This window comes from Neodiprion virginianus, chromosome 6 (genome assembly GCF_021901495.1).
Source record: "Neodiprion virginianus isolate iyNeoVirg1 chromosome 6, iyNeoVirg1.1, whole genome shotgun sequence".
NCBI lineage: Eukaryota > Metazoa > Arthropoda > Insecta > Hymenoptera > Diprionidae > Neodiprion > Neodiprion virginianus.
The window spans coordinates 24889785-24915704 of NC_060882.1; the positions used below are offsets into that span (position 1 = coordinate 24889785).

General features: G+C 41.0%; 1 protein-coding gene and 1 long non-coding RNA gene across 2 annotated transcripts; one reads left to right on the forward strand and one right to left on the reverse strand.

Moving 5' to 3' along the window:
- On the forward strand, positions 1-24466 carry LOC124306867 (D-beta-hydroxybutyrate dehydrogenase, mitochondrial). The gene is made up of 6 exons (XM_046767970.1): positions 1-319; positions 20857-21106; positions 21187-21415; positions 22313-22465; positions 23273-23474; positions 23645-24466. Exons 2-6 carry the CDS (start codon positions 20900-20902, stop codon positions 23811-23813), a joined length of 960 nt encoding a protein of 319 aa, XP_046623926.1. The 5' UTR covers positions 1-319; positions 20857-20899; the 3' UTR covers positions 23814-24466.
- On the reverse strand, positions 18417-20768 carry LOC124306869 (uncharacterized). Its single transcript, XR_006908701.1, has 3 exons — positions 20477-20768; positions 19326-19406; positions 18417-18715 (listed from the first exon to the last, which is right to left on the reverse strand). It is a non-coding gene; the product is annotated as an uncharacterized LOC124306869 (long non-coding RNA).
- Positions 24467-25920: the final 1454 nt, after the last annotated feature.

Consider the following 25920-nt stretch of genomic DNA (forward strand, 5'->3'; position numbering starts at 1 on the left):
TTGTAAGCCGCGAACCGATGCGCGCACTTTCGAGTTCTCTCAGTCCGCTCGATTTTTTCTCATCGTACCGCCTCGCGTCGATTAAACATCGTGCGGGACGAATCCGAGTTTGGAAAAATAAAACTAAGTCATCGATACATCTCCGACGAGTTAATTAGCATTTCGCGTAATTTAAAAACTCCAAGGTATATAAATATATACAACTAAACGATACACGAGACCAGTTTAATTGAAGGACGATCGTTTTACCTCGATCCGTCTAACGATGCTGTGACACTGTGGTACAAACCGTGATCTTTACAAGGAATTTTTATTTTATGTGAGTATCACTTATGTTACCTGCTAACATTTCTTTCGTGTCATGACATTTTTTACGACCGTTTTTGAAAATATCCAACATTCCGATTCAGCCAATCGCCGTGCAAGATATATGTTCGTTAAATCTTACATGCGGAGCCATAACGACTTACGTAGCCGAACTTATAAATGTCCTAGTATAAAAATACCTGTGCACGAAAGAATGCGCTTAATTTTCATGCAGTCATACACAAGCACGGTCCTTAATTAAACGAGCTGAACTAAATTCTTAAAACATTTGCGTGACAACATGCCGAGCTTATTTTTATTCCAAAGCACGCGCTGATGTCCTGCAGAAGGAAGTTGATATACCTGAATCATAAATTACCTGCACAGCAACGTATTTCATTAAATTTGAGTGTTATAATCTACGAATCTCATACAATCTGTGTGAACCTGTAAAATTACAACTAAAATAAAACTGAAAATAGTTGGAATAACCGTTAAGCGTTACAAATTTGTCTCTCTGTTTTTTTTTCCACGGCCAAATTCTGCTATCGTTATTATTCCTTTTTCGAATGTACCGCACACTCTCCTGCGATCTAGGTTATTTCGTAGGTGTTATTACTCCAGGTGTAACGGGTTTGATGTTATTGTTACACCGGTCTTGCTGCGTGGTCGTCGTCGTCGCCGTCGTCGTCGTCGGTCACTCGCGGTCACTTCAAAGTAGGTGTACCGTTGCCCGTTGCTCCGTTCCTGGGACATACCTGGGATCGTAAATGACCATAGCGCTGGCCTAGGTGAACGGGGCCTGGCTTATGGGGCCAGGCAAGCCAGCGCCCATGGCGTTGCTTTCGCGCGCCGTTATCTATACCTTCCGTCGAAGAACATTCGATCTATCGGAAGCCGCAAGCTGTTGGCGGAGAATACGCCACTCGAAGAGAGCCGTATTCAATTTTGAAATTCGGTTTTCGTCGTGCTTCGCACTTGTCATAGCTTCAACGCGGGAAACAATAGTCTGATGACTTGCATGAATTTTTCAGTGAAATCCGATACATGGAGAAAGTTAAGCTTGTGAAGAAAATGACCGATTGATCGGACTCTCTTAATTTTGCCATCACGTTGTTCACCGCACCCAAATGTTGGATCACAGCGTAAAAGAGATTGATCGATCGTAATAAAACGCGTATATAATCCGCGGTGGCAAAAAACGCGGTTACACAAACGAAGGAGTAAAAAATACTGCTTGCAGGAATGCACGCGTTGAGCCAACGGTGTGTATACTTATGCATATGCGAGGTGTTTTAGTGTGCGTTAATGTATATTGTATATAAAAGAAAACTACAACCGCGACTTTTCAAGGATTCCATGAGACACCATTCATCGTGAACGCAGAACGAGATTCACGCACGTAATTCTTGTGTGGCTGCATCATACCGACGTCTTGTATAGTAATTATGTACCACGGTTACGTACATACGTGTACATAAACACACATATCAGCACAATCGGGCATTACGTAACGGCTGGCACATACGCCTAGGGCGGTAATTAATATAAGTAATAATAAAAAGGCGTCGAGTTTTAAACTCGAGGTTGGAAACTGGGTCACGACGAAATATTCTTTCTCTTATTATAAATTATTTGGCAATAAGATACCCCGCTGGCTTGATCGATAAACACCCGCGTGAGTGAAAATTCAACTATCCACAATTCAAATGCCGTGGAACGCGAGTGATTTGCGAAGACAGTTTGCCACACCGGAAGTTCGTGTGTTATGGCGCGTCAAGACAATGGCAGACATTGGATATCGGCATGCGCGTGGCCACTGAAACGTATCATTTGACTCTGTTCGAGATTAGATAGCGTGTAGACATAGCTATGCAGATTGCGAACGCGTTCGGCTTCATCGGTTGCACAGCGGAAGCGTCGAATCCCAACATGTGTGAATGAGGCTTAATCGCGAGACGAGTTTCGAAGGCTTGGCTTGAGAATAAATAAAGATGACATCGAGTCATTAGCATTGAGTAGTAAAATCTGTGTTTCAACTGATCTAACGGTGCCGTACACGGGGGATATTCTTCTGCACTGTCTCTTTATTATTATTGTCATTATTATAATTTTTTATTTATTTCGTTTTTTGTTAGTATACGTCGCGTGCAGAAAAAAGTAACGGTCTTTATGCCGAGTGCAAAAAAAGGAAACGCTCTCTGCAAAGTGTTCATCGTTCGTCCTCGCCTCCGACGCGGTGCAGAATCACGGAAGAAAGCCTTTACTGTTTCTCCACCTGTTGGTGGTCAGCAACCGCTGCAGAGTGACTGCATTCCAGAGAAAGTTGCCTCAGGCTCATGGCTTCCCCTCCTTTTCTCAGGGAGACTTACACGCTGCGAGGAGTACTATTATACCTCCGCATACCGATTTTTAAGCCTATGAAGTACGGGGTGAAGTGTGTACCTACCCACTTGAATGCACTTGAACTCTGGGTTATACGGTGTGTGGAGATAATCCTGTACGTATGTGAGGCTAAAAATAAAGGCCTGCAGTCGAGTGTTACATGCGAACTTCAAGTATCGGAATCCGGATTGCAATTTGCATAGACCAGCAGTTATCGGCGTTGAATTACTCAACTTTCACGATGCTTGGAATTTATATCATACCCAGCGTAGTCAGCCAGGCTTGGCATCTGTTTTGTTTTTATCCAAATAATGTGAAAGGAATTAAATGTTAACATTCACACGGTACCCTTGACGACTCCAATCTTTTTGGCCTTTCGTAGTTTAACCGGTTTTTATATCTAGGTAGTATCAAAACATTCCCTAAAACCGTCGGACTCGATCAGTGACTCATCGGGATGAGCTAAACAAGTTCAGGGATTTCACCCTTGAGCATTTTGCTGCACCGTTTTCTGACCTTTGACATCAGTTTTCGACAGAACATGTCGTTGAATTAAACGTGGTTGATGACACGTGGATAGTCGCCGAAATAGCATAGATATTGCGCGTACTGCGTTCATTTTCCGATTGTCAGGCTCACCTCGAACCCGGCTATAACGACACAAATATGAGTGTAAAACTGCGTAAGGAAAAGACAGATATTCGGAAATTCTCGGCCCTGCGGTTCCAAAAATAGAATCGGGTAGAAGGCGCATCGATATCTAAGTCTGTTGGGGATTGCCCCTCAAACTTGGGGTTACGATCGTTTCGTTGGAAAAGTAATGAAGGTCTGCCATTGGGGGCGTAAGGCTACCTCTGTGACCTGAGGGTTTGGCTACTACAGAATCCTCTAGTAGCGTCTGGAGCAGGTACGCAACTCCTCGAGCTGTACAAACGCATTAATACCCGAGAGAGGTTATCTCGCCAGTCAAAGGGAGTCTAGGAGGGCAATGAGGCCGAGACCGGGGCGAGGGAATGGCTGTGACAAGGGTGCTGGCTGCTCCCTATTGTCGTATGATTTGTGTATCGGGATGTTGCGACCCCTTGGAGCGACAGCCCTAATAACGGACTGAGACGGGCAGTCCTTGGTACACTTGGACAATGTGCTTGCCCAGACGTACGTGAACATAGATATGGTTTGACCGAATACGGTGCTATGAGCGGTTACGCGCGTGATATTCAGAGCTCCCTAGTTCGCAGCAAAGACGATTCAATCGTTTTTTATGAACTTGCTGAAAACACCATGTGATGATAATCTCGTCATACTGCCGCGAGCACGCGGTCAACTTATCAGATCAATGGAAACATATCGAATTCTTGCCCACCTCACAAGTAGGAATAAAACAAAAACGCTAACGTTGCAGCCGAAAAAAAAACTTTCTAAGTGAACAGTTGGTGTGGGAGAGAAATTTGTGATCGATTTTCAGAGGGAGAATTTTTGGTTTCAAACATTACGTGGCAAACGGAAAAATGACCCCTTTAGATTTTCCGAATATATTTTCGCGAATTTTAGATAATGCTACTATTAATTATTTGATACACTACGACGACGTGATTTTGCAAGAGGAAGCGATCGCGCTTTGTCCAAATACGCTGCGAGCAGCGAATCAAAAGTTGAAGAAATGTAGATATCAAACTTATAGATGGTTTTCGAAAATGTGGGTAGATGAAAAAAAAAATTCATAGTTGCAAAGTTTGAGTTGCAGTTTATTCAATATACCTTAATTATAGTACAAGTTTTCAGGTGTCAGTGTAAAATACTTTAAATACTTGCAATATAGTATGGAACTAGAAAACAGAAACGGATGAGAATGAATGATCCTACTGATAATAAAGAAACTAACTATTATCTAAGAAACAAGATCGATGTGTGATATCTAGGGCTAAATATAAACGTTTTATGTAATATTGTACATAAGATAGTTACAATTGTGTTTTGTATACGAAGCTTGAGTTCCAGCCTGCGAACAAAAGCAATGCGTCCATGCAGGACATATTTTTGTATATTATTGCATTGTTAATATTTTGTGTAACCTTACTCAAATAAATGATTGAATATCTGTATCTCTGAATGATCTTATTTTTTATAAGCTGCCCCTACTACAACAATGCCATACATCCAATCCGTCCGTTCAAATCAGTTGAAAAAAGTTCTACACGTTGTGTAAGGAGAAGTTCTTCAGACGCGGAAACAGTAAAGTTGACGCCTTTAGATTTTTCAGGCGATTTCTAAGAAATTTTGAAAATTTGTGGAATTGATATACTACGACGCTGTATAGACGTCATTTTGCGGAAGTGACTGATTTCGCACAATAGGAATACGCTGCGATCGAAGCATCAGAAGTTACGGCCAGAAAACGAGAACCTGAATTTTCGACATTTTTCAGCAGGTGCTTTTTCCTACGTGACTTCTCTCCCGTTGATCCCGAGCTCTATTCGCTACGTTTTCTGAGTTCCTTGGTGTCCAATTGGTCGGGATAGAGTCATACGAATCAATTCTGAAACGAAAAATTTTTTGGTCAAAAAAAAAGGAAGGTTAACCCCTTTGTATTTTTGGCGAAAATTTTCGCGATTTTCAAAAGTGCTGGAATAAATTAATTGTGGCACTAATCCGACGTAATTTTGCGAGAGAAATCGATTGGGCGAAGTTCCGATACGCTGCGATCAACGCATCAAAAGTTACAGCCAAAAAACGAAAACCTGAATTTTCGACATTTTTCAGCAGGTGCTTTTTTCCTCGCATCTTCTCTCCCGTTGATCCCACGCTCCTTTCGCTGCGTTTTCTGAGTTCCTTGGGGTCCAATTGGTCGGGAAAGAGTCATACGAATCAATTCTGAGACGAAAAATTTTTTGGTCAAAAAAAAAGGAAGGTTAACCCCTTTGTATTTTTGGCGAAAATTTTCGCGATTTTCAAAAGTGCTGGAATAAATTAATTGTGGCACTAATCCGACGTAATTTTGCGAGAGAAATCGATTGGGCGCAGTTCCAATACGCTGCGATCAACGCATCGAAAGTTACAGCCAAAAAACGAAAACCTGAATTTTCGACATTTTTCAGCAGGTGCTTTTTTCCTCGCATCTTCTCTCCCGTTGATCCCACGCTCCTTTCGCTGCGTTTTCTGAGTTCCTTGGGGTCCAATTGGTCGGGAAAGAGTCATACGAATCAATTCTGAGACGAAAAATTTTTTGGTCAAAAAAAAAGGAAGGTTAACCCCTTTGTATTTTTGGCGAAAATTTTCGCGATTTTCAAAAGTGCTGGAATAAATTAATTGTGGCACTAATCCGACGTAATTTTGCGAGAGAAATCGATTGGGCGCAGTTCCAATACGCCGCGATCAACGCATCGAAAGTTACAGCCAAAAAACGAAAACCTGAATTTTCGACATTTTTCAGCAGGTGCTTTTTTCCTCGCATCTTCTCTCCCGTTGATCCCACGCTCCTTTCGCTGCGTTTTCTGAGTTCCTTGGGGTCCAATTGGTCGGGAAAGAGTCATACGAATCAATTCTGAGACGAAAAATTTTTTGGTCAAAAAAAAAGGAAGGTTAACCCCTTTGTATTTTTGGCGAAAATTTTCGCGATTTTCAAAAGTGCTGGAATAAATTAATTGTGGCACTAATCCGACGTAATTTTGCGAGAGAAATCGATTGGGCGCAGTTCCAATACGCTGCGATCAACGCATCGAAAGTTACAGCCAAAAAACGAAAACCTGAATTTTCGACATTTTTCAGCAGGTGCTTTTTTCCTCGCATCTTCTCTCCCGTTGATCCCACGCTCCTTTCGCTGCGTTTTCTGAGTTCCTTGGGGTCCAATTGGTCGGGAAAGAGTCATACGAATCAATTCTGAGACAAAAAATTTTTTGGTCAAAAAAAAAGGAAGGTTAACCCCTTTGTATTTTTGGCGAAAATTTTCGCGATTTTCAAAAGTGCTGGAAAAAATTAATTGTGGCACTGATCCGACGTAATTTTGCGAGAGAAATCGATTGGGCGCAGTTCCAATACGCTGCGATCAACGCATCGAAAGTTACAGCCAAAAAACGAAAACCTGAATTTTCGACATTTTTCAGCAGGTGCTTTTTTCCTCGCATCTTCTCTCCCGTTGATCCCACGCTCCTTTCGCTGCGTTTTCTGAGTTCCTTGGGGTCCAATTGGTCGGGAAAGAGTCATACGAATCAATTCTGAGACGAAAAATTTTTTGGTCAAAAAAAAAGGAAGGTTAACCCCTTTGTATTTTTGGCGAAAATTTTCGCGATTTTCAAAAGTGCTGGAATAAATTAATTGTGGCACTAATCCGACGTAATTTTGCGAGAGAAATCGATTGGGCGCAGTTCCAATACGCCGCGATCAACGCATCGAAAGTTACAGCCAAAAAACGAAAACCTGAATTTTCGACATTTTTCAGCAGGTGCTTTTTTCCTCGCATCTTCTCTCCCGTTGATCCCACGCTCCTTTCGCTGCGTTTTCTGAGTTCCTTGGGGTCCAATTGGTCGGGAAAGAGTCATACGAATCAATTGTGAGACGAAAAATTTTTTGGTCAAAAAAAAAGGAAGGTTAACCCCTTTGTATTTTTGGCGAGAATTTTCGCGATTTTCAAAAGTGCTGGAATAAATTATTTGTGGCACTAATCCGACGTAATTTTGCGAGAGAAATCGATTGGGCGAAGTTCCAATACGCTGCGATCAACGCATCGAAAGTTACAGCCAAAAAACGAAAACCTGAATTTTCGACATTTTTCAGCAGGTGCTTTTTTCCTCGCATCTTCTCTCCCGTTGATCCCACGCTCCTTTCGCTGCGTTTTCTGAGTTCCTTGGGGTCCAATTGGTCGGGAAAGAGTCATACGAATCAATTCTGAGACGAAAAATTTTTTGGTCAAAAAAAAAGGAAGGTTAACCCCTTTGTATTTTTGGCGAAAATTTTCGCGATTTTCAAAAGTGCTGGAATAAATTAATTGTGGCACTGATCCGACGTAATTTTGCGAGAGAAATCGATTGGGCGCAGTTCCAATACGCTGCGATCAACGCATCGAAAGTTACAGCCAAAAAACGAAAACCTGAATTTTCGACATTTTTCAGCAGGTGCTTTTTTCCTCGCATCTTCTCTCCCGTTGATCCCACGCTCCTTTCGCTGCGTTTTCTGAGTTCCTTGGGGTCCAATTGGTCGGGAAAGAGTCATACGAATCAATTCTGAGACGAAAAATTTTTTGGTCAAAAAAAAAGGAAGGTTAACCCCTTTGTATTTTTGGCGAAAATTTTCGCGATTTTCAAAAGTGCTGGAATAAATCAATTGTGGCACTAATCCGACGTAATTTTGCGAGAGAAATCGATTGGGCGCAGTTCCAATACGCTGCGATCAACGCATCGAAAGTTACAGCCAAAAAACGAAAACCTGAATTTTCGACATTTTTCAGCAGGTGCTTTTTTCCTCGCATCTTCTCTCCCGTTGATCCCACGCTCCTTTCGCTGCGTTTTCTGAGTTCCTTGGGGTCCAATTGGTCGGGAAAGAGTCATACGAATCAATTCTGAGACGAAAAATTTTTTGGTCAAAAAAAAAGGAAGGTTAACCCCTTTGTATTTTTGGCGAAAATTTTCGCGATTTTCAAAAGTGCTGGAATAAATCAATTGTGGCACTAATCCGACGTAATTTTGCGAGAGAAATCGATTGGGCGCAGTTCCAATACGCTGCGATCAACGCATTGAAAGTTACAGCCAAAAAACGAAAACCTGAATTTTCGACATTTTTCAGCAGGTGCTTTTTTCCTCGCATCTTCTCTCCCGTTGATCCCACGCTCCTTTCGCTGCGTTTTCTGAGTTCCTTGGGGTCCAATTGGTCGGGAAAGAGTCATACGAATCAATTCTGAGACGAAAAATTTTTTGGTCAAAAAAAAAGGAAGGTTAACCCCTTTGTATTTTTGGCGAAAATTTTCGCGATTTTCAAAAGTGCTGGAATAAATTAATTGTGGCACTAATCCGACGTAATTTTGCGAGAGAAATCGATTGGGCGCAGTTCCAATACGCTGCGATCAACGCATCGAAAGTTACAGCCAAAAAACGAAAACCTGAATTTTCGACATTTTTCAGCAGGTGCTTTTTTCCTCGCATCTTCTCTCCCGTTGATCCCACGCTCCTTTCGCTGCGTTTTCTGAGTTCCTTGGGGTCCAATTGGTCGGGAAAGAGTCATACGAATCAATTCTGAGACGAAAAATTTTTTGGTCAAAAAAAAAGGAAGGTTAACCCCTTTGTATTTTTGGCGAAAATTTTCGCGATTTTCAAAAGTGCTGGAATAAATTAATTGTGGCACTAATCCGACGTAATTTTGCGAGAGAAATCGATTGGGCGCAGTTCCAATACGCTGCGATCAACGCATCGAAAGTTACAGCCAAAAAACGAAAACCTGAATTTTCGACATTTTTCAGCAGGTGCTTTTTTCCTCGCATCTTCTCTTCCGTTGATTCCACGCTCCTTTCGCTGCGTTTTCTGAGTTCCTTGGGGTCCGATTGGTCGGGAAAGAGTCATACGAATCAACTGTGAGACGAAAAATTTTTTGGTCAAAAAAAAAGGAAGGTCAACCCCTTTGTATTTTTGGCGAAAATTTTCGCGATTTTCAAAAGTGCTGGAATAAATTAATTGTGGCACTAATCCGACGTAATTTTGCGAGAGAAATCGATTGGGCGCAGTTCCAATACGCTGCGATCAACGCATCGAAAGTTACAGCCAAAAAACGAAAACCTGAATTTTCGACATTTTTCAGCAGGTGCTTTTTTCCTCGCATCTTCTCTTCCGTTGATCCCACGCTCCTTTCGCTGCGTTTTCTGAGTTCCTTGGGGTCCAATTGGTCGGGAAAGAGTCATCCCAGTAAACATGAGCCGGTTAAAATGTGGTTGAAGAAACGTTAAGGTCGTATAATTATGGTATAGGTAGAAAATATTACCGTGTTCGATATACGGTAATTTTTCAGTAAAATATTAATCGTTGTCTCTCCACAAATATTATACGATTTTCATTACACGTACATTTGAACAACGGTTTCTAGACTAATAATCAACGTTTTGTTTACTAGTTCAATTGCTAATTTAAATTCGTTAAAAACCGGTATATTTATAGATATTAAAATACAAATTTTCTACGTTTCATCGTCAACGTTTTGTTGTGGTAAGCGAGATTCGTAGTATAAACGTGTGGTAAAACCGTTTATATTTCTAGTCCTATGAACAGTTAATATACATGTTTTATTCCTTCACCGGCAACACAAGTTTAACGTTTCATTCACTGCTTTTCTACAACATTTAAACAACGGTTTCTAGACTAATAATCAACGTTTTGTTTACTAGCTCAATTGTCAATTTAAATTCGTTAAAAATCGGTATATTTGTAGGTATTAAAATAGAAAATTTCTGCGTTCCATCATCAACGTTTTATTGTGGTAAGCGAGATCCGTAGTATAAACGTGTGGTAAAATCCATTATATTTCTAGTCTCATGAACAGCTAATATACATATTTTATTCCTTCACCAGTAACACAAGTTTAACGTTTCGTATAGTTACCATACCTTGCCAATATGTTCTCATTAATTGTTTAATAATTAAGTCAATACACTTTTGATCTACTGATCACATGTAATACGTGAAAATTACGTCGTACATAGACTTGTCATATCGATACACAGAATTATATACCTACTCGGGCCGAAACGTAAACAAGATTTGTTTCGTACCTTTCTGACCTTCATATCCAAGAATACTACCCTTTTCAACATAGTGAGGGCAGGAATCAACTTTTACATCATTTACTTACATATTGCGATGTTTGAATTTGGAACTATAATCATTATATTCAAGTTTTTCTCATGTTAGCAGTGACTAAAATTCAACGTTTTGTTATCCTCCTCAGCACGTTTTTCTGATTACCTTAAATTTTGTAAACAACTGGTCATTCGATTTCCAATCTTTTTTTTCATTCGATAAACTAGTAAGTATCATCAAAAATATGAAAAAATTCAGGTGACATAACACTAGAAGTGATAATTTTATTCTACGTAATATTGTAAAGTAGAACTATATGTTACCTCCATTTTTTCAAATTCTTTTCCTTGTGTTATTGTTAATTCCCCAACATAGGAAAAAAAGTTGAAAAATCGATGAACAGATTTTTTTACAAAGGTCACCAAGAAATTACCTAGTTGAGCATATAAGTGCATCCCTTCGCGGCGTCTTTATTAATTGTAAAACATACGTTTTCCTATACCATAATGTATATATTGGAATAACCCATGCTAGGAAAGCGAGTGGCCGTAAATGAAGCTCGTGTACCATGGATGTTACATATACGTATAATGAGCGCATGTATCAAACGACAAGCGGTCGCGAAGAATCGAGAATGTCCTAGCGTGAAATACTCGCGCCTCTTCTTCTGCCTCTGATTGGCTCGCTAGGTCAGCGTGTTGTAACTCGTACGGTTCCTGCACGCTGAGAGCCGAGGACGACGCGCCAGAATGCCCCCCCCCCCCCCACCACCGTTCGCGAAGGCTCTCAGCTCACGCGATCAGTGAATCAGTCTAATTTGACCAACTTCCGAGGTCAGTGCACGTCCGTGTTTATGTGAGCCTTCATAAGCTGGTAAGTACAAATGTATTTTCTATTTGGAAAAATTTATCACGATGATTCAATACAGACGAAAATGACAATACAGGCGTAAATAACCTGACAATAAAAAGAAGAAACAAATACTTTGTGATTGCGTCGTACTTGCTTTTGAACGTCGCCGAAAGGATGTAGGCACAATAGAATTGCTTGTAGATAATGCTATAAGAAGCATGTCTATGGTATGGAATATATACTGATTGCAAATAGAAGCCGCAGATATTTATTGTTAGCTTCATTCTTACTTGTGCAGGCATCGTTTTTCTTTTATAAGGTTATCCAGTGAAATAGATCGCTAACACATACGTATCATGTACGAATGAACGATCATTTAGTGGCTGCATCTTTTCCCAATAAACACACAGTGGTTGAAATGATATATAATAGACCTGTCAAGACACGTTGAGAGAACGTTGAAATGGCACATAAAGATTATTCTACCTAGAATACAGGTGTTAAATACTATGTATTTTCAGGTATTTGACGGATTAGCAGTGATATCGAGGAAGTGAATGCTCCAGCTGCGGTCGAATAATAATTAAAACTTATGCGTACTGCGTACCTAGACAACGCTTTCTATAGCGTCTGTGTTCTTTTTTGAAATAATGTGCCAATACTTTTTATTATTTTACTTTGTCAGGATTGTGATTTTTTACCTAGTCCCGAGATGAAAGTTAACAATTTTCCTCGTTAGGGTATAATCATTGTATGATTATTTTGTTTCATGTTTTATTTGTTATCAAACCTCTTGTATCGGATATAAGTTTTTGTTTGTTCATGTTTACTTAATTTTACTATTTGCTATACTTCTATACTCTTGTGAGTACATCTGTACAATTGAGGTATGCGTATATGTAAAAGACTATGTTTATTTATACATCCCAGTCAACATTCACACAGTTACATCGTTGGCATAATAAAATGTCCGCATCAACGATACAGACAAACTGGTATATAAAAAACTACTATTATGTTTCTGATACATTGTTAAAGCGGATATTTCGATACGTGTGCAATGTAACTATTGTCATTGTTGCCTTGGATGAAAGTACCTTATAATAAATATATATCATGTTTCGCAAAGGTGTGTGCTTTATCTCATTTAGTTGTCCTGTATTTCTCATAAGAATACATAGGTGTGGATGTAAAATAATTAATATCATTTAATTGGTGCAAGTTACCATTACTGAAATAGCTAAGAATGTGAGCGTTGCTGTATCATCTAACCCCTGAGATAAGTCCATATTGACCATACAAGAAGCTTTTAACAGCTTGTGTATTAATATAGTACATGAAAAATTATACCGAAAACATATTCTCAAGTTGGTTGTTACACGTTTATCGGAACCGCGTGATATTCGATTAAGTGTATTCAATTAAACGTATAATAATTGTTTACGGATATCGTTTTTACGTTAAATCAACACACATTAAGTACGTGTATTATTATAAAAAAAATTTTCCAATGAACACGCTTATTAAACGTGTTTGAACCACGAAAAATGGTGGCTATAACAGGTATATATTAAACGTCTACGTTAACATTTAAATTGCGTTCTTTCATACTTGTTTCATTACGTTTCTGAAAACCGTAATTTCGACGTTTACTTCAACCGTGGAATATCCGGATCATAATCACTAACAGAAAACGTTGATGAGCGCAGTAGAAAAAACCTATATCAGGGCGGACATTTTTCACGAGAAAAAACGTATGTGCTGAACGATTATTCAACTATATACAACGTTATTTTTCGACGAATTTCTTACGATTTATTTACCAGCAATGTTTATTGGGATACGAATCAATTCTGAGACGAAAAATTTTTTGGTCAAAAAAAAAGGAAGGTTAACCCCTTTGTATTTTTGGCGAAAATTTTCGCGATTTTCAAAAGTGCTGGAATAAATTAATTGTGGCACTAATCCGACGTAATTTTGCGAGAGAAATCGATTGGGCGCAGTTCCAATACGCTGCGATCAACGCATCGAAAGTTACAGCCAAAAAACGAAAACCTGAATTTTCGACATTTTTCAGCAGGTGCTTTTTTCCTCGCATCTTCTCTCCCGTTGATCCCACGCTCCTTTCGCTGCGTTTTCTGAGTTCCTTGGGGTCCAATTGGTCGGGAAAGAGTCATACGAATCAATTCTGAGACGAAAAATTTTTTGGTCAAAAAAAAAGGAAGGTTAACCCCTTTGTATTTTTGGCGAAAATTTTCGCGATTTTCAAAAGTGCTGGAATAAATTAATTGTGGCACTAATCCGACGTAATTTTGCGAGAGAAATCGATTGGGCGCAGTTCCAATACGCTGCGATCAACGCATCGAAAGTTACAGCCAAAAAACGAAAACCTGAATTTTCGACATTTTTCAGCAGGTGCTTTTTTCCTCGCATCTTCTCTCCCGTTGATCCCACGCTCCTTTCGCTGCGTTTTCTGAGTTCCTTGGGGTCCAATTGGTCGGGAAAGAGTCATACGAATCAATTCTGGGACGAAAAATTTTTTGGTCAAAAAAAAAGGAAGGTCAACCCCTTTGTATTTTTGGCGAAAATTTTCGCGATTTTCAAAAGTGCTGGAATAAATTAATTGTGGCACTAATCCGACGTAATTTTGCGAGAGAAATCGATTGGGCGAAGTTCCAATACGCTGCGATCAACGCATCGAAAGTTACAGCCAAAAAACGAAAACCTGAATTTTCGACATTTTTCAGCAGGTGCTTTTTTCCTCGCATCTTCTCTCCCGTTGATCCCACGCTCCTTTCGCTGCGTTTTCTGAGTTCCTTGGGGTCCAATTGGTCGGGAAAGAGTCATACGAATCAATTCTGAGACGAAAAATTTTTTGGTCAACAAAAAAGGAAGGTTAACCCCTTTGTATTTTTGGCGAAAATTTTTGCGATTTTCAAAAGTGCTGGAATAAATTAATTGTGGCACTAATCCGACGTAATTTTGCGAGAGAAATCGATCGGGCGCAGTTCCAATACGCTGCGATCAACGCATCGAAAGTTACAGCCAAAAAACGAAAACCTGAATTTTCGACATTTTTCAGCAGGTGCTTTTTTCCTCGCATCTTCTCTCCCGTTGATCCCACGCTCCTTTCGCTGCGTTTTCTGAGTTCCTTGGGGTCCAATTGGTCGGGAAAGAGTCATACGAATCAATTCTGAGACGAAAAATTTTTTGGTCAAAAAAAAAGGAAGGTTAACCCCTTTGTATTTTTGGCGAAAATTTTCGCGATTTTCAAAAGTGCTGGAATAAATTAATTGTGGCACTAATCCGACGTAATTTTGCGAGAGAAATCGATTGGGCGCAGTTCCAATACGCTGCGATCAACGCATCGAAAGTTACAGCCAAAAAACGAAAACCTGAATTTTCGACATTTTTCAGCAGGTGCTTTTTTCCTCGCATCTTCTCTCCCGTTGATCCCACGCTCCTTTCGCTGCGTTTTCTGAGTTCCTTGGGGTCCAATTGGTCGGGAAAGAGTCATACGAATCAATTCTGAGACGAAAAATTTTTTGGTCAAAAAAAAAGGAAGGTTAACCCCTTTGTATTTTTGGCGAAAATTTTCGCGATTTTCAAAAGTGCTGGAATAAATTAATTGTGGCACTAATCCGACGTAATTTTGCGAGAGAAATCGATTGGGCGCAGTTCCAATACGCTGCGATCAACGCATCGAAAGTTACAGCCAAAAAACGAAAACCTGAATTTTCGACATTTTTCAGCAGGTGCTTTTTTCCTCGCATCTTCTCTCCCGTTGATCCCACGCTCCTTTCGCTGCGTTTTCTGAGTTCCTTGGGGTCCAATTGGTCGGGAAAGAGTCATACGAATCAATTCTGAGACGAAAAATTTTTTGGTCAAAAAAAAAGGAAGGTTAACCCCTTTGTATTTTTGGCGAAAATTTTCGCGATTTTCAAAAGTGCTGGAATAAATTAATTGTGGCACTAATCCGACGTAATTTTGCGAGAGAAATCGATTGGGCGCAGTTCCAATACGCTGCGATCAACGCATCGAAAGTTACAGCCAAAAAACAAAAACCTGAATTTTCGACATTTTTCAGCAGGTGCTTTTTTCCTCGCATCTTCTCTCCCGTTGATCCCACGCTCCTTTCGCTGCGTTTTCTGAGTTCCTTGGGGTCCAATTGGTCGGGAAAGAGTCATACGAATCAATTCTGAGACGAAAAATTTTTTGGTCAAAAAAAAAGAAAGGTTAACCCCTTTGTATTTTTGGCGAAAATTTTCGCGATTTTCAAAAGTGCTGGAATAAATTAATTGTGGCACTAATCCGACGTAATTTTGCGAGAGAAATCGATTGGGCGCAGTTCCAATACGCTGCGATCAACGCATCGAAAGTTACAGCCAAAAAACGAAAACCTGAATTTTCGACATTTTTCAGCAGGTGCTTTTTTCCTCGCATCTTCTCTTCCGTTGATCCCACGCTCCTTTCGCTGCGTTTTCTGAGTTCCTTGGGGTCCAATTGGTCGGGAAAGAGTCATACGAATCAATTCTGAGACGAAAAATTTTTTGGTCAAAAAAAAAGGAAGGTTAACCCCTTTGTATTTTTGGCGAAAATTTTCGCGATTTTCAAAAGTGCTGGAATAAATTAATTGTGGCACTAATCCGACGTAATTTTGCGAGAGAAATCGATTGGGCGCAGTTCCAATACGCTGCGATCAACGCATCGAAAGTTACAGCCAAAAAACGAAAACCTGAATTTTCGACATTTTTCAGCAGGTGCTTTTTTCCTCGCATCTTCTCTCCCGTTGATCCCACGCTCCTTTCGCTGCGTTTTCTGAGTTCCTTGGGGTCCAATTGGTCGGGAAAGAGTCATACGAATCAATTCTGAGACGAAAAATTTTTTGGTCAAAAAAAAAGGAAGGTTAACCCCTTTGTATTTTTGGCGAAAATTTTCGCGATTTTCAAAAGTGCTGGAATAAATTAATTGTGGCACTAATCCGACGTAATTTTGCGAGAGAAATCGATTGGGCGCAGTTCCAATACGCTGCGATCAACGCATCGAAAGTTACAGCCAAAAAACGAAAACCTGAATTTTCGACATTTTTCAGCAGGTGCTTTTTTCCTCGCATCTTCTCTTCCGTTGATCCCACGCTCCTTTCGCTGCGTTTTCTGAGTTCCTTGGGGTCCAATTGGTCGGGAAAGAGTCATACGAATCAATTCTGAGACGAAAAATTTTTTGGTCAAAAAAAAAGGAAGGTTAACCCCTTTGTATTTTTGGCGAAAATTTTCGCGATTTTCAAAAGTGCTGGAATAAATTAATTGTGGCACTAATCCGACGTAATTTTGCGAGAGAAATCGATTGGGCGCAGTTCCAATACGCTGCGATCAACGCATCGAAAGTTACAGCCAAAAAACGAAAACCTGAATTTTCGACATTTTTCAGCAGGTGCTTTTTTCCTCGCATCTTCTCTCCCGTTGATCCCACGCTCCTTTCGCTGCGTTTTCTGAGTTCCTTGGGGTCCAATTGGTCGGGAAAGAGTCATACGAATCAATTCTGAGACGAAAAATTTTTTGGTCAAAAAAAAAGGAAGGTTAACCCCTTTGTATTTTTGGCGAAAATTTTCGCGATTTTCAAAAGTGCTGGAATAAATTAATTGTGGCACTAATCCGACGTAATTTTGCGAGAGAAATCGATTGGGCGAAGTTCCAATACGCTGCGATCAACGCATCGAAAGTTACAGCCAAAAAACGAAAACCTGAATTTTCGACATTTTTCAGCAGGTGCTTTTTTCCTCGCATCTTCTCTCCCGTTGATCCCACGCTCCTTTCGCTGCGTTTTCTGAGTTCCTTGGGGTCCAATTGGTCGGGAAAGAGTCATACGAATCAATTCTGAGACGAAAAATTTTTTGGTCAAAAAAAAAGGAAGGTTAACCCCTTTGTATTTTTGGCGAAAATTTTCGCGATTTTCAAAAGTGCTGGAATAAATTAATTGTGGCACTAATCCGACGTAATTTTGCGAGAGAAATCGATTGGGCGCAGTTCCAATACGCTGCGATCAACGCATCGAAAGTTACAGCCAAAAAACGAAAACCTGAATTTTCGACATTTTTCAGCAGGTGCTTTTTTCCTCGCATCTTCTCTCCCGTTGATCCCACGCTCCTTCCGCTGCGTTTTCTGAGTTCCTTGGGGTCCAATTGGTCGGGAAAGAGTCATACGAATCAATTGTGAGACGAAAAATTTTTTGGTCAAAAAAAAAGGAAGGTTTAACCCCTTTGTATTTTTGGCGAAAATTTTCGCGATTTTCAAAAGTGCTGGAATAAATTAATTGTGGCACTATTCTGACGTAATTTTGCGAGAGAAATCGATTGGGCGCAGGTCCAGTACGCTGCGATCAAAGCATCAAAAGTTATAGCCGAAAAACTAAAAATTCCCTACGTAAATCCTTTCCTGTTGATCCCACGCTCTTCTCGCTGCGGTTTCGGAGTTTCTCGGGGTTTACTTAGTCTAGAAATGGTGTAACAAATCGATCTCGAGACAGAAAGTTCTTTGCCCAAACTAAAGTGAAGCTAACTAACTTCTCAGTATTCTCGGTGAAAATATCGACGAGGTGTTAAAGTGCTATATCCGATCAGTCATACTCTATATATAAGGTAGTGCGCCAGCGGAATCTGTTGCACACAGGCTTTTCTACCTGCGAACATTGGATTGATCGTTACGACCGAAAAACGCCAGTAAGCTCTACTTTTCAACAGAGGTGGGGAAGAAAAATAACAAACACACGCCCACAAACGATCTGATTTAGCCCACTTTTATTGATTCAATATCCCCTAATTCTATTACAATTTTTATAGAGTCATTGTATTTCACTTCAGTATGTCACAAAATGGCATTGCGGTGAAAGATGCACAGAAATTCAAAATAATGATTAATCATTACTAGAAATCAGACTATTTTGTGAGGAAAAAGAAGTGAAATGTACATCAGCCTGAGTAAACTAACAAAAATGTTACATGTGGCAGTGCTATGTTGCTCCGCAGGTGACGATATGTATGATATTCGATCGTGTCGTCACAATTCCATGTAACCTGGAATGAAATAAATATGTAAATGACTTTTTCCATATTACTTCTCTATCTATTCAGCTGTTAGTCTTACCACCCGCTCAATACTTGTTTTGCAATCCTTGCGGCCTAATTAGTCCAGAAAGGATTGTTCAAATCGATTCTGCGAAGAAAAGTTTTCTGCTGGAAAATAGGGACGAAAAAAAATTCCTTCGTACTCTTGCGATCCATTTTTGGCGAATAGTGAAGTATACTGAAATCCGTTTATTCGTACATCTGATTCACCTGATTTTACGCGAGGAATTCATTGCGCACAGTCTAGATTCGCTGCGAATCGCGATCCAGGCGTCAAGGTCTGAAACATGAAATTTTTCCGTATTTTACTATCATTTTCTCAGCTGTTGGTCCTACGATGAAAGCTACAGAGTTACATTCGAAAGAGCAGAAAAATTTATCTTCACACCTTAGTCGTGCATTTTTCCATGTTTAATATGTCTTCATCTTTTTTACGTGGTTTTAACGGTACTGAATGGGTTTTGTGAAATAATTTCTTTATCAAAAGTAGTGCGATTAAAAAATGTTGCTCTAAATATTTGTAGCGTTTTCAAATGTCTCTTCACCTCTGGCAATGCTGATACTTCCATGACAATTATATTTGTTAATATCTAATCTTTCAAGTGTAAGAATTCATTAAACCTAATTTATTCCAAACTGTCCGAACAGCTCTGTGTCAACCACTTTTTGGAGAGTTTGCCGCGTAATAAAGTCCCATTGATTTGAGAAATATATCAAATCGGACTATAAATGTCTCAAAAATAAATAATGTATGGAAGTAAAATGAAATTATAGAAATACAGAGAATGAAGAAGAATATAAAAGACAAATCTATTATTCTTCTATACAACATTTGAAATTGTTGTAACGATCAATTGTGGTACAATATTGGGCATTCGGTTAATACCTACTAATTTTTTTCGCAGTATGTGTGTGCTCTCACGTTGTTTTGGTGGATTGCAGTATGCCTTGAGTTAGGTTCGACTGTTGGGCTAAATAAATGAATAAATAAGCACACTCATTAATAATGTTGACCAATTTATTGTGACGTCGTGTTTGAAGACCATAATCGTAGTCATAATTGTATATTACGTTAATGTTGCAGTAATTTTTCATAATCGCGAGAACCACTACTCCCTCATTTCGTAGTCTGTAATTTCTCAAGCTTTCGAAGAGTTCATCTCTCAAATTCAAATAACATAACAATCATTTTTTCACCGTTATTCCCACTTTCATTATGTCACATAAAACATTCCAGCCCAAGACATAATTTTTGAAAGGTGCGTTCGCAAATCTCGAGTCGTTCATTTATCAATGTCCCGATGTGTATGCTTCGCTTGCGAAATGGAATCGATTTGCGATATCGAGATCATCGCGTAATTCCTTAAGAGGTTCGGGTATCTAGATCACGGTTTCGCGACTGCAGCCTGAATGCTGATGCGGCGAGGGAGCGTAGCGTTGTTCGAAACTGTGCAGCTACGGGCGAAAATCACGGGGTCATCGTACCGTGAAATACATTTCTCGTTCAATTAAGATTGCAGCACGAAGCATTTGCTCGGTAGCGTGACCGATGCGCCAACTGCATTACGGCCACCTGCATTATACGGCTATGGGGCGTAAAGGTATACCCAACATATGATTTGCCGCCTGCATCGCTCTTCTAATCTCTAGATTTCAAATTTTAGATATTTAGAAAGGCGAGCGGACAAGCGTCGTCGAACCGCTAACAGTTCGCTTTCAATGTGAAAACGAAGAGGTATCCATAGTGTATATTGTTTATCCTTCTATTGACGAGCGGTCAGCTGTTCGGACAAAAATGCAATTACGTGATCGGTGTCAATGGATAGAGATCTGCTTTCTCTCCGAAGTTCACAATGATTGGAGAATTTCTTTCATAGCATGAGCAGTCAATTTACGGTGAATTGATTTTTCTTACTGCATCAGGGCCGCATCTTCATTCGACACTCCTCAAAACTTAGCAAATTATCGATTCCAACATTCGTTTGGTACAGTTTGTGAGTAACGTAGTTGTGTGTTGGGATGTCAATCAGAAGGTACTTACCGCGTCGCAGTCGCCACAGAGACTTGCCCACCAACCTCGTGTCTCACATCAGAGAACTTCACCCGCAGCTTCGTAGAGTTTAGTAAATAATCATCCGTCTTCGGCCACTTGGGGATGCTCAAATCGGTGTTACCATCCTGGATAAATCGCAGAGATAATTTCTAACAGTTCGAGGAAAAGTTGAAAGTAGATCGCGTGCAGCGTGCAGATCGTCTGTAAACACTTTCATCGACAGATGTCAGCTGCCGCAGGCTGTCCCGATTCCAAACGACTCCGATCCTCTCCGCCCTGTAAAAAATTGTCTTGGATATTAGATTGTAATTACTGTTTTTTCTGACCATGGCTGATTGTTTCCCTTTCTTTTCTGTCTCGTTGAACAGATGTACTCCTCCAGCTGCTAGTCTTCAGAGATAGCGAACGCCGATGGACCCAGCAACCGGGGCCATGCTGGCCCTACAGATCCTCGCCTTGTGCTCCATAGTCGCGGCCCTTCTCGCCTACCTGGTTAGGCAGTCGCGGAACGCGTCGAATGAGTTCGACGTCAGGAGCAAGAGGTACGTTCTGGTGACGAGCTGCGATAACAGCGTTGGACTCCAGATTGCCATCGCCCTGGCCGAGGCGGGATACAAGGTAGGAATATCGGGTCAATATGTCATTCGATTATGGTAATGGATTACGTAACGATGGTTGAGTAACCGCCCGTCCCGCAGGTGTTCGCCGGGCTGCTGGAGCCCGAGGGGACGTCCCCGTCGGCCAAGATCATCCGGGCGCTCGACGATCAGCGGAAAAAGGAACCCGCCTTGACGGAAATAGCCGAGGACGGTGCGACGGCCCTTGCCCAGGGACAGATCGTCCCCTTGGAGCTTGACCCGACCAGGGAAGACAGCCTCCACGCCTGTCTGGACGCGGTGAGAGCCAGACTTCCGGCCGGAGAAGACGGTAGGGACTTGATTTCGTTCGGGAATTTCCTTGCCTTCACTTGTCCTTTTCATTTCTGCGCAGCGCACGCAATTTTCTCTTTTACTCTCATTCATACGTTACACGCATACGTGCATAACTTTCATCCTTGATGCATCATGAGTTGCGCAAACTTTGTGTTTAATCCATTTTTCTTTTCACCTTTCTCCGCCTTTCTCTCTCACTCTCTCTTTATCTCTCGAGCACTCCGTCGCTCTTTTCAATCGTTTCAACGATCATGTATATCTTTCCAAAACGTCCGTATAACGAGATTTGTTACTTTGACACAAGTTTGTCTCTTGAGCCAACGCGAAGGTATGTAACTTTTCTTTTTTTTCTTCTTCAATTCTCTCTTCATGTTGTTTGTTCGGCGAACTTTCTCCGCTCTGTCTGCATGGACAAGTTTGCTGTAGAAAATCAGTTTCAGGACATTTTTCGTGCAGCAGTCTTGTTAACGGCAAGCTATACTACGTGTAGCCAATTCTCCTGCAAGTTCGGATGAAATTCGGCCGAAGAAACTTCCGTGCCGAATTGCCGCTTCGCTAACTTTTTGGTCGCTGATCGCTACTTCACTTTTATTGTATGATACCACCATAACTTTTTTCTCACGGCGCTTCGCATCTTACCCTAATAGGTACAGAGTTATCCATGGCATCAAGTTTACTAAAAACACTACAGTTTCAAACACATGTCTATCAGTTGATAGTTGCGAGGTATAAATTATGTTCATGAGTTTAGGTATATCATGGACCAGACTCATCAAATTTCTACAGTATGAACGGACAAAGAAATAGTAGTGGCAATAAGTTTCGACTCTAATTGTCTAATCTTGGAGTAATATTAATGTCACTGAAACAGTAAAGAATAAACGTTTTTCAGGACTGTGGGCGGTTGTGCATACAGGCGGACTCGCTTTAGCGGGTGTGATAGAGCGGCAGGAGAGCTCTGCCTGGGAATGCATGCTTCGACACAATCTGGTGGCCCCGTTGAGGACAGCCAGAGCCTTTATTCCGTTGCTGCGTGCTAAAAGAGGTGGGGTAAACCTGAAAAAAGTCATTTCAAACGCAGCTGCACGGACGAGAATGTCGACGTAGAGAAAGATTCGCGGCGTTCTTTCATGTCGTGGCTGAAAGTAGATAAGATTATCGTTATTACTATTTTTTCTGTCTCTTTTTGTCTTCGTAATTGCGCGGAATAACTATGAGCGCACACCGAGCAACTCTCTTCGTGCCGTCAGATCTTACATGCCGATAAAACATACCTACGATATTATTATAACACTACTGCTCGTGCTGTTTCACTAACGTGAATAACTATTTTCAGAATTAACATTACGATGATTAGATCTCAGTGATAAATATACATGAGGAACAGACTTATTTCTACATCCAAGTTTCTTGCGATCAACCTTCTTCGCCGATGTCTCGTTTAACATGTATAATCGAGTATTGCACTTTCGTTTATTAACACTTTCTGTTCATTTTTTAAGCGACATTCTATCATATATTCACAGCTGAACCGCAGAATAATTATCATCCACTTGTCGTACGTAACGACTATTTCAAATTCAGCGATGAAATCGGGACTAGTTTTTCCTGTTCGTACAATAATCGCATGCAAGTGCGTACCCGCTTACGATTTGTGGATCAATTTTTCGTACGAGGCAAAATAGAGACCTCTCGGATGTGTCCTTGAAACTTTGACGAATAATGAAAACCTTGAGCGCCGGAAGTCGCACGAGCATTGGCGATACTCCCTATACGTGATAAAATATAACGCACAGCTTGGTAACCGGATGCTCGACACAGTGCGAGTAATTCGTTTTTTCGTTAATTAAAGGTCGCATCGTTCTGCTCGGTGACTCCGAGGCCACATTTTCGAGGGTGCCTGGGTTGGTCGCCTACAGCGCGTCCCGGCGTGGCGTCGAGGGTGCAGCCGAGGCGCTAAGGGCGGAACTCCTGACGTCCGGAATATCGGTTGTCCTCTTGAAGCCGCCCCCAATCAACCCTCTCGTTCTCTACGGACCACCGATCCTCAAAAGGTAGATTGAATCGCTCAAATCGCGTGTGTGGGTGTGCTCCAAGTACTTGATAAACGAACTGCAGCATAACGGACGGCGAATTTTATTCGTATCGAACTTTAACGCGGCGTCTGCACGGCGCATAATGTCGTATTTTTAACTGTCTTCTATACATATTTTCAATCTTTCAGAATCGACGTGGAATCTGGAGTTAAGGGCGCGGAAGGTACGTGGACCGCGCCCCTGCCAACGAAAGCAATCCGGCACTCGTTGACGCCAGCGTTGGGCTCCCCTTGTCCACTTCCATCTTACAACATGGCTTCGAAACCACGTAGCTTATGTCTGTTTGGAACCGAATGAATTCCAATTTCTTTTTTACTAACCACCTTCGAATTTTCGAATTTCGATCGACAACGCGCCAGTTCGCGGTTACTAATGATATGGCCATAATTAATAGTAACGCTACTGTAACCCCAGGTTTATCGAGGGGGTGTATTCAAACCTTCAAAAGGACATTAAGAACAGAATTAAACAGAGTATATAATCGGACTTACGGTTATTTAGTACATTGCTAAGTTTCGAAGTGCGCAAAAATACAGGATTCGGATCCGCATATAACTGAAGATTTTTGTAATTTTCAGCTTAAAAGTGTTTTAAAATATGCTTGAGGAAAATTCTCACAAATATTGTAAACACAATAAGTATAAATTGGTCTCATATTTGTGAATTAAGAGAAACACGGCTCACGGTACATAACATTGACATTTCGAAGGCTGGCGTTCACAATCAGACAGAGCCTTGTTTTGGTATCATTATGCCCCAAGAGGGGTAACAACAACGGCTCTGAATCGACTCTATAAAATCTCTTTTGCGGTGCGCATCCCCCCTCGAGACACGTGTAAAATATGTAATTATGTTATTGTATGTACGTATATGTAATATCAGTCGTTATAATACTGTCATAAACATATTATATTGTTTTTGTCAATAATATACATATAAAATTCAGATAATCTTCGAGAAAAGCTTTCAGACCCTGACTCCGTATATTACCACAAGGATCGTTTGTGTCCTTATGTACGATGTTCACGAATACGGTTCGGTGGGAAAAATCAACGGGTTACCTTTTCTCATCTCATTTTCGCGGTAGGCGATCCTTACCCATGAGCAATCGTGTGGTATAATGGATTTCCCAGTGCCAAGGGGGGAGAAAATTGCACTGGCAGTGAGATTATCTGCGGCGTTCAGACGCGTATCAACAGATGCCTGAAAAGGGTCCAACGAATTTTTGTTAAAATACGTACAGTAGTAATAATCATAGCCATTTTTCCGAGTGTTAACAAACCTGAATCTCACGCCAGCGCACCGGCAGCTGATTCCCAAAGAAGGGGACGTTATCCCTCGAGGATGAGTTTTTGTTCCAAACAGAGTGAGGCGGGTGCCTGTTAATTAGAGGAGAGTGAGATTTCGACGAGATGACGGGGGACGAGGGTTCGCCAAGAAGGGGTGGAAGGGGGAGAGACGTCCGCGATAATAAACCCTTAAATCCGTAATGAATGATTCACCGTCATTCGCAAACTTGCGGTGTTTGCGCCTAGCCACTTGGAAACTAACTTGGTGGGTGTGTCCCTTGGTTTCCTTGGTTCCCTTCATTCCTGGGCAACACCCCAGCCCCCTCATCACCCTCCTGCCATTGCAATATTGAACAGGTGTGTCGAGATGCCGCTGCGCTGGTTCGCCCAGTTGATCAAATATGCAGAGCTTATTAAGGCTGGTATTGTTTCAACGGGGAAACTCCGCTTCTTACTCTTCGCGGCAAGGACAATATTTCATCGAACTTTAACAAAATTAGCTTCTCAGTTCCGCTACCCTTAGGTATTCAATCATTGTATGAAAATTGTTTCGAAGAGAGGAGATCTTACGGATCCGCTTTGCCGTCGAACCTGATACCGCTGCTTTGGAATTTCTACGATGCACTCACTTTATACCTATGATTTATTTTCAAGAAGAAAAGTTCCGTCCTCTGAAAGATATCCTCCACGAAAATCACCATTCATTCCTAGCAGTATTTTTTTCTGCTGTGAACGATTGTAAAAATAATCTTAACGCGGTAATGTAATGGATGTTAACGTGAGTTATATTCCATAGAATGAATGACTCGAGGCTGTCTCATTATACTCCACATGAATGAAATACGTTCGATACGAAAGCTATGCATCGAATTTCGAGCAAAATATGTGCGTACAACAGCAATGCGTCAGCCAGAGTACCGCTTGACAATAAACTAGAATCCCGGTTATACGAGTGAGTTGAACAGTCTCCTTAAGCCGTAGCTGCTAACGTATCGTGAGTCCGCAAAGTAGAGCTCTGTGAAAGTAATTTACCTCCCGAACACATCAGGCTATTATTCTCGATCCATACCGCAGGCTACACGATCCCGCTTTGCCGGGAAAAAATTCGAACCCGT

Bases quoted from the DNA above. Each gene is read 5' to 3' on its own strand.
- LOC124306867 (XM_046767970.1), top strand. From the start codon at position 20,900: ATGGACCCAGCAACCGGGGCCATGCTGGCCCTACAGATCCTCGCCTTG. The intron at 21,416-22,312 runs GTAGGGACTTGA...AACGTTTTTCAG, and splicing joins ACTTCCGGCCGGAGAAGACG to GACTGTGGGCGGTTGTGCAT. The intron at 22,466-23,272 runs GTGGGGTAAACC...CGTTAATTAAAG, and splicing joins GTTGCTGCGTGCTAAAAGAG to GTCGCATCGTTCTGCTCGGT.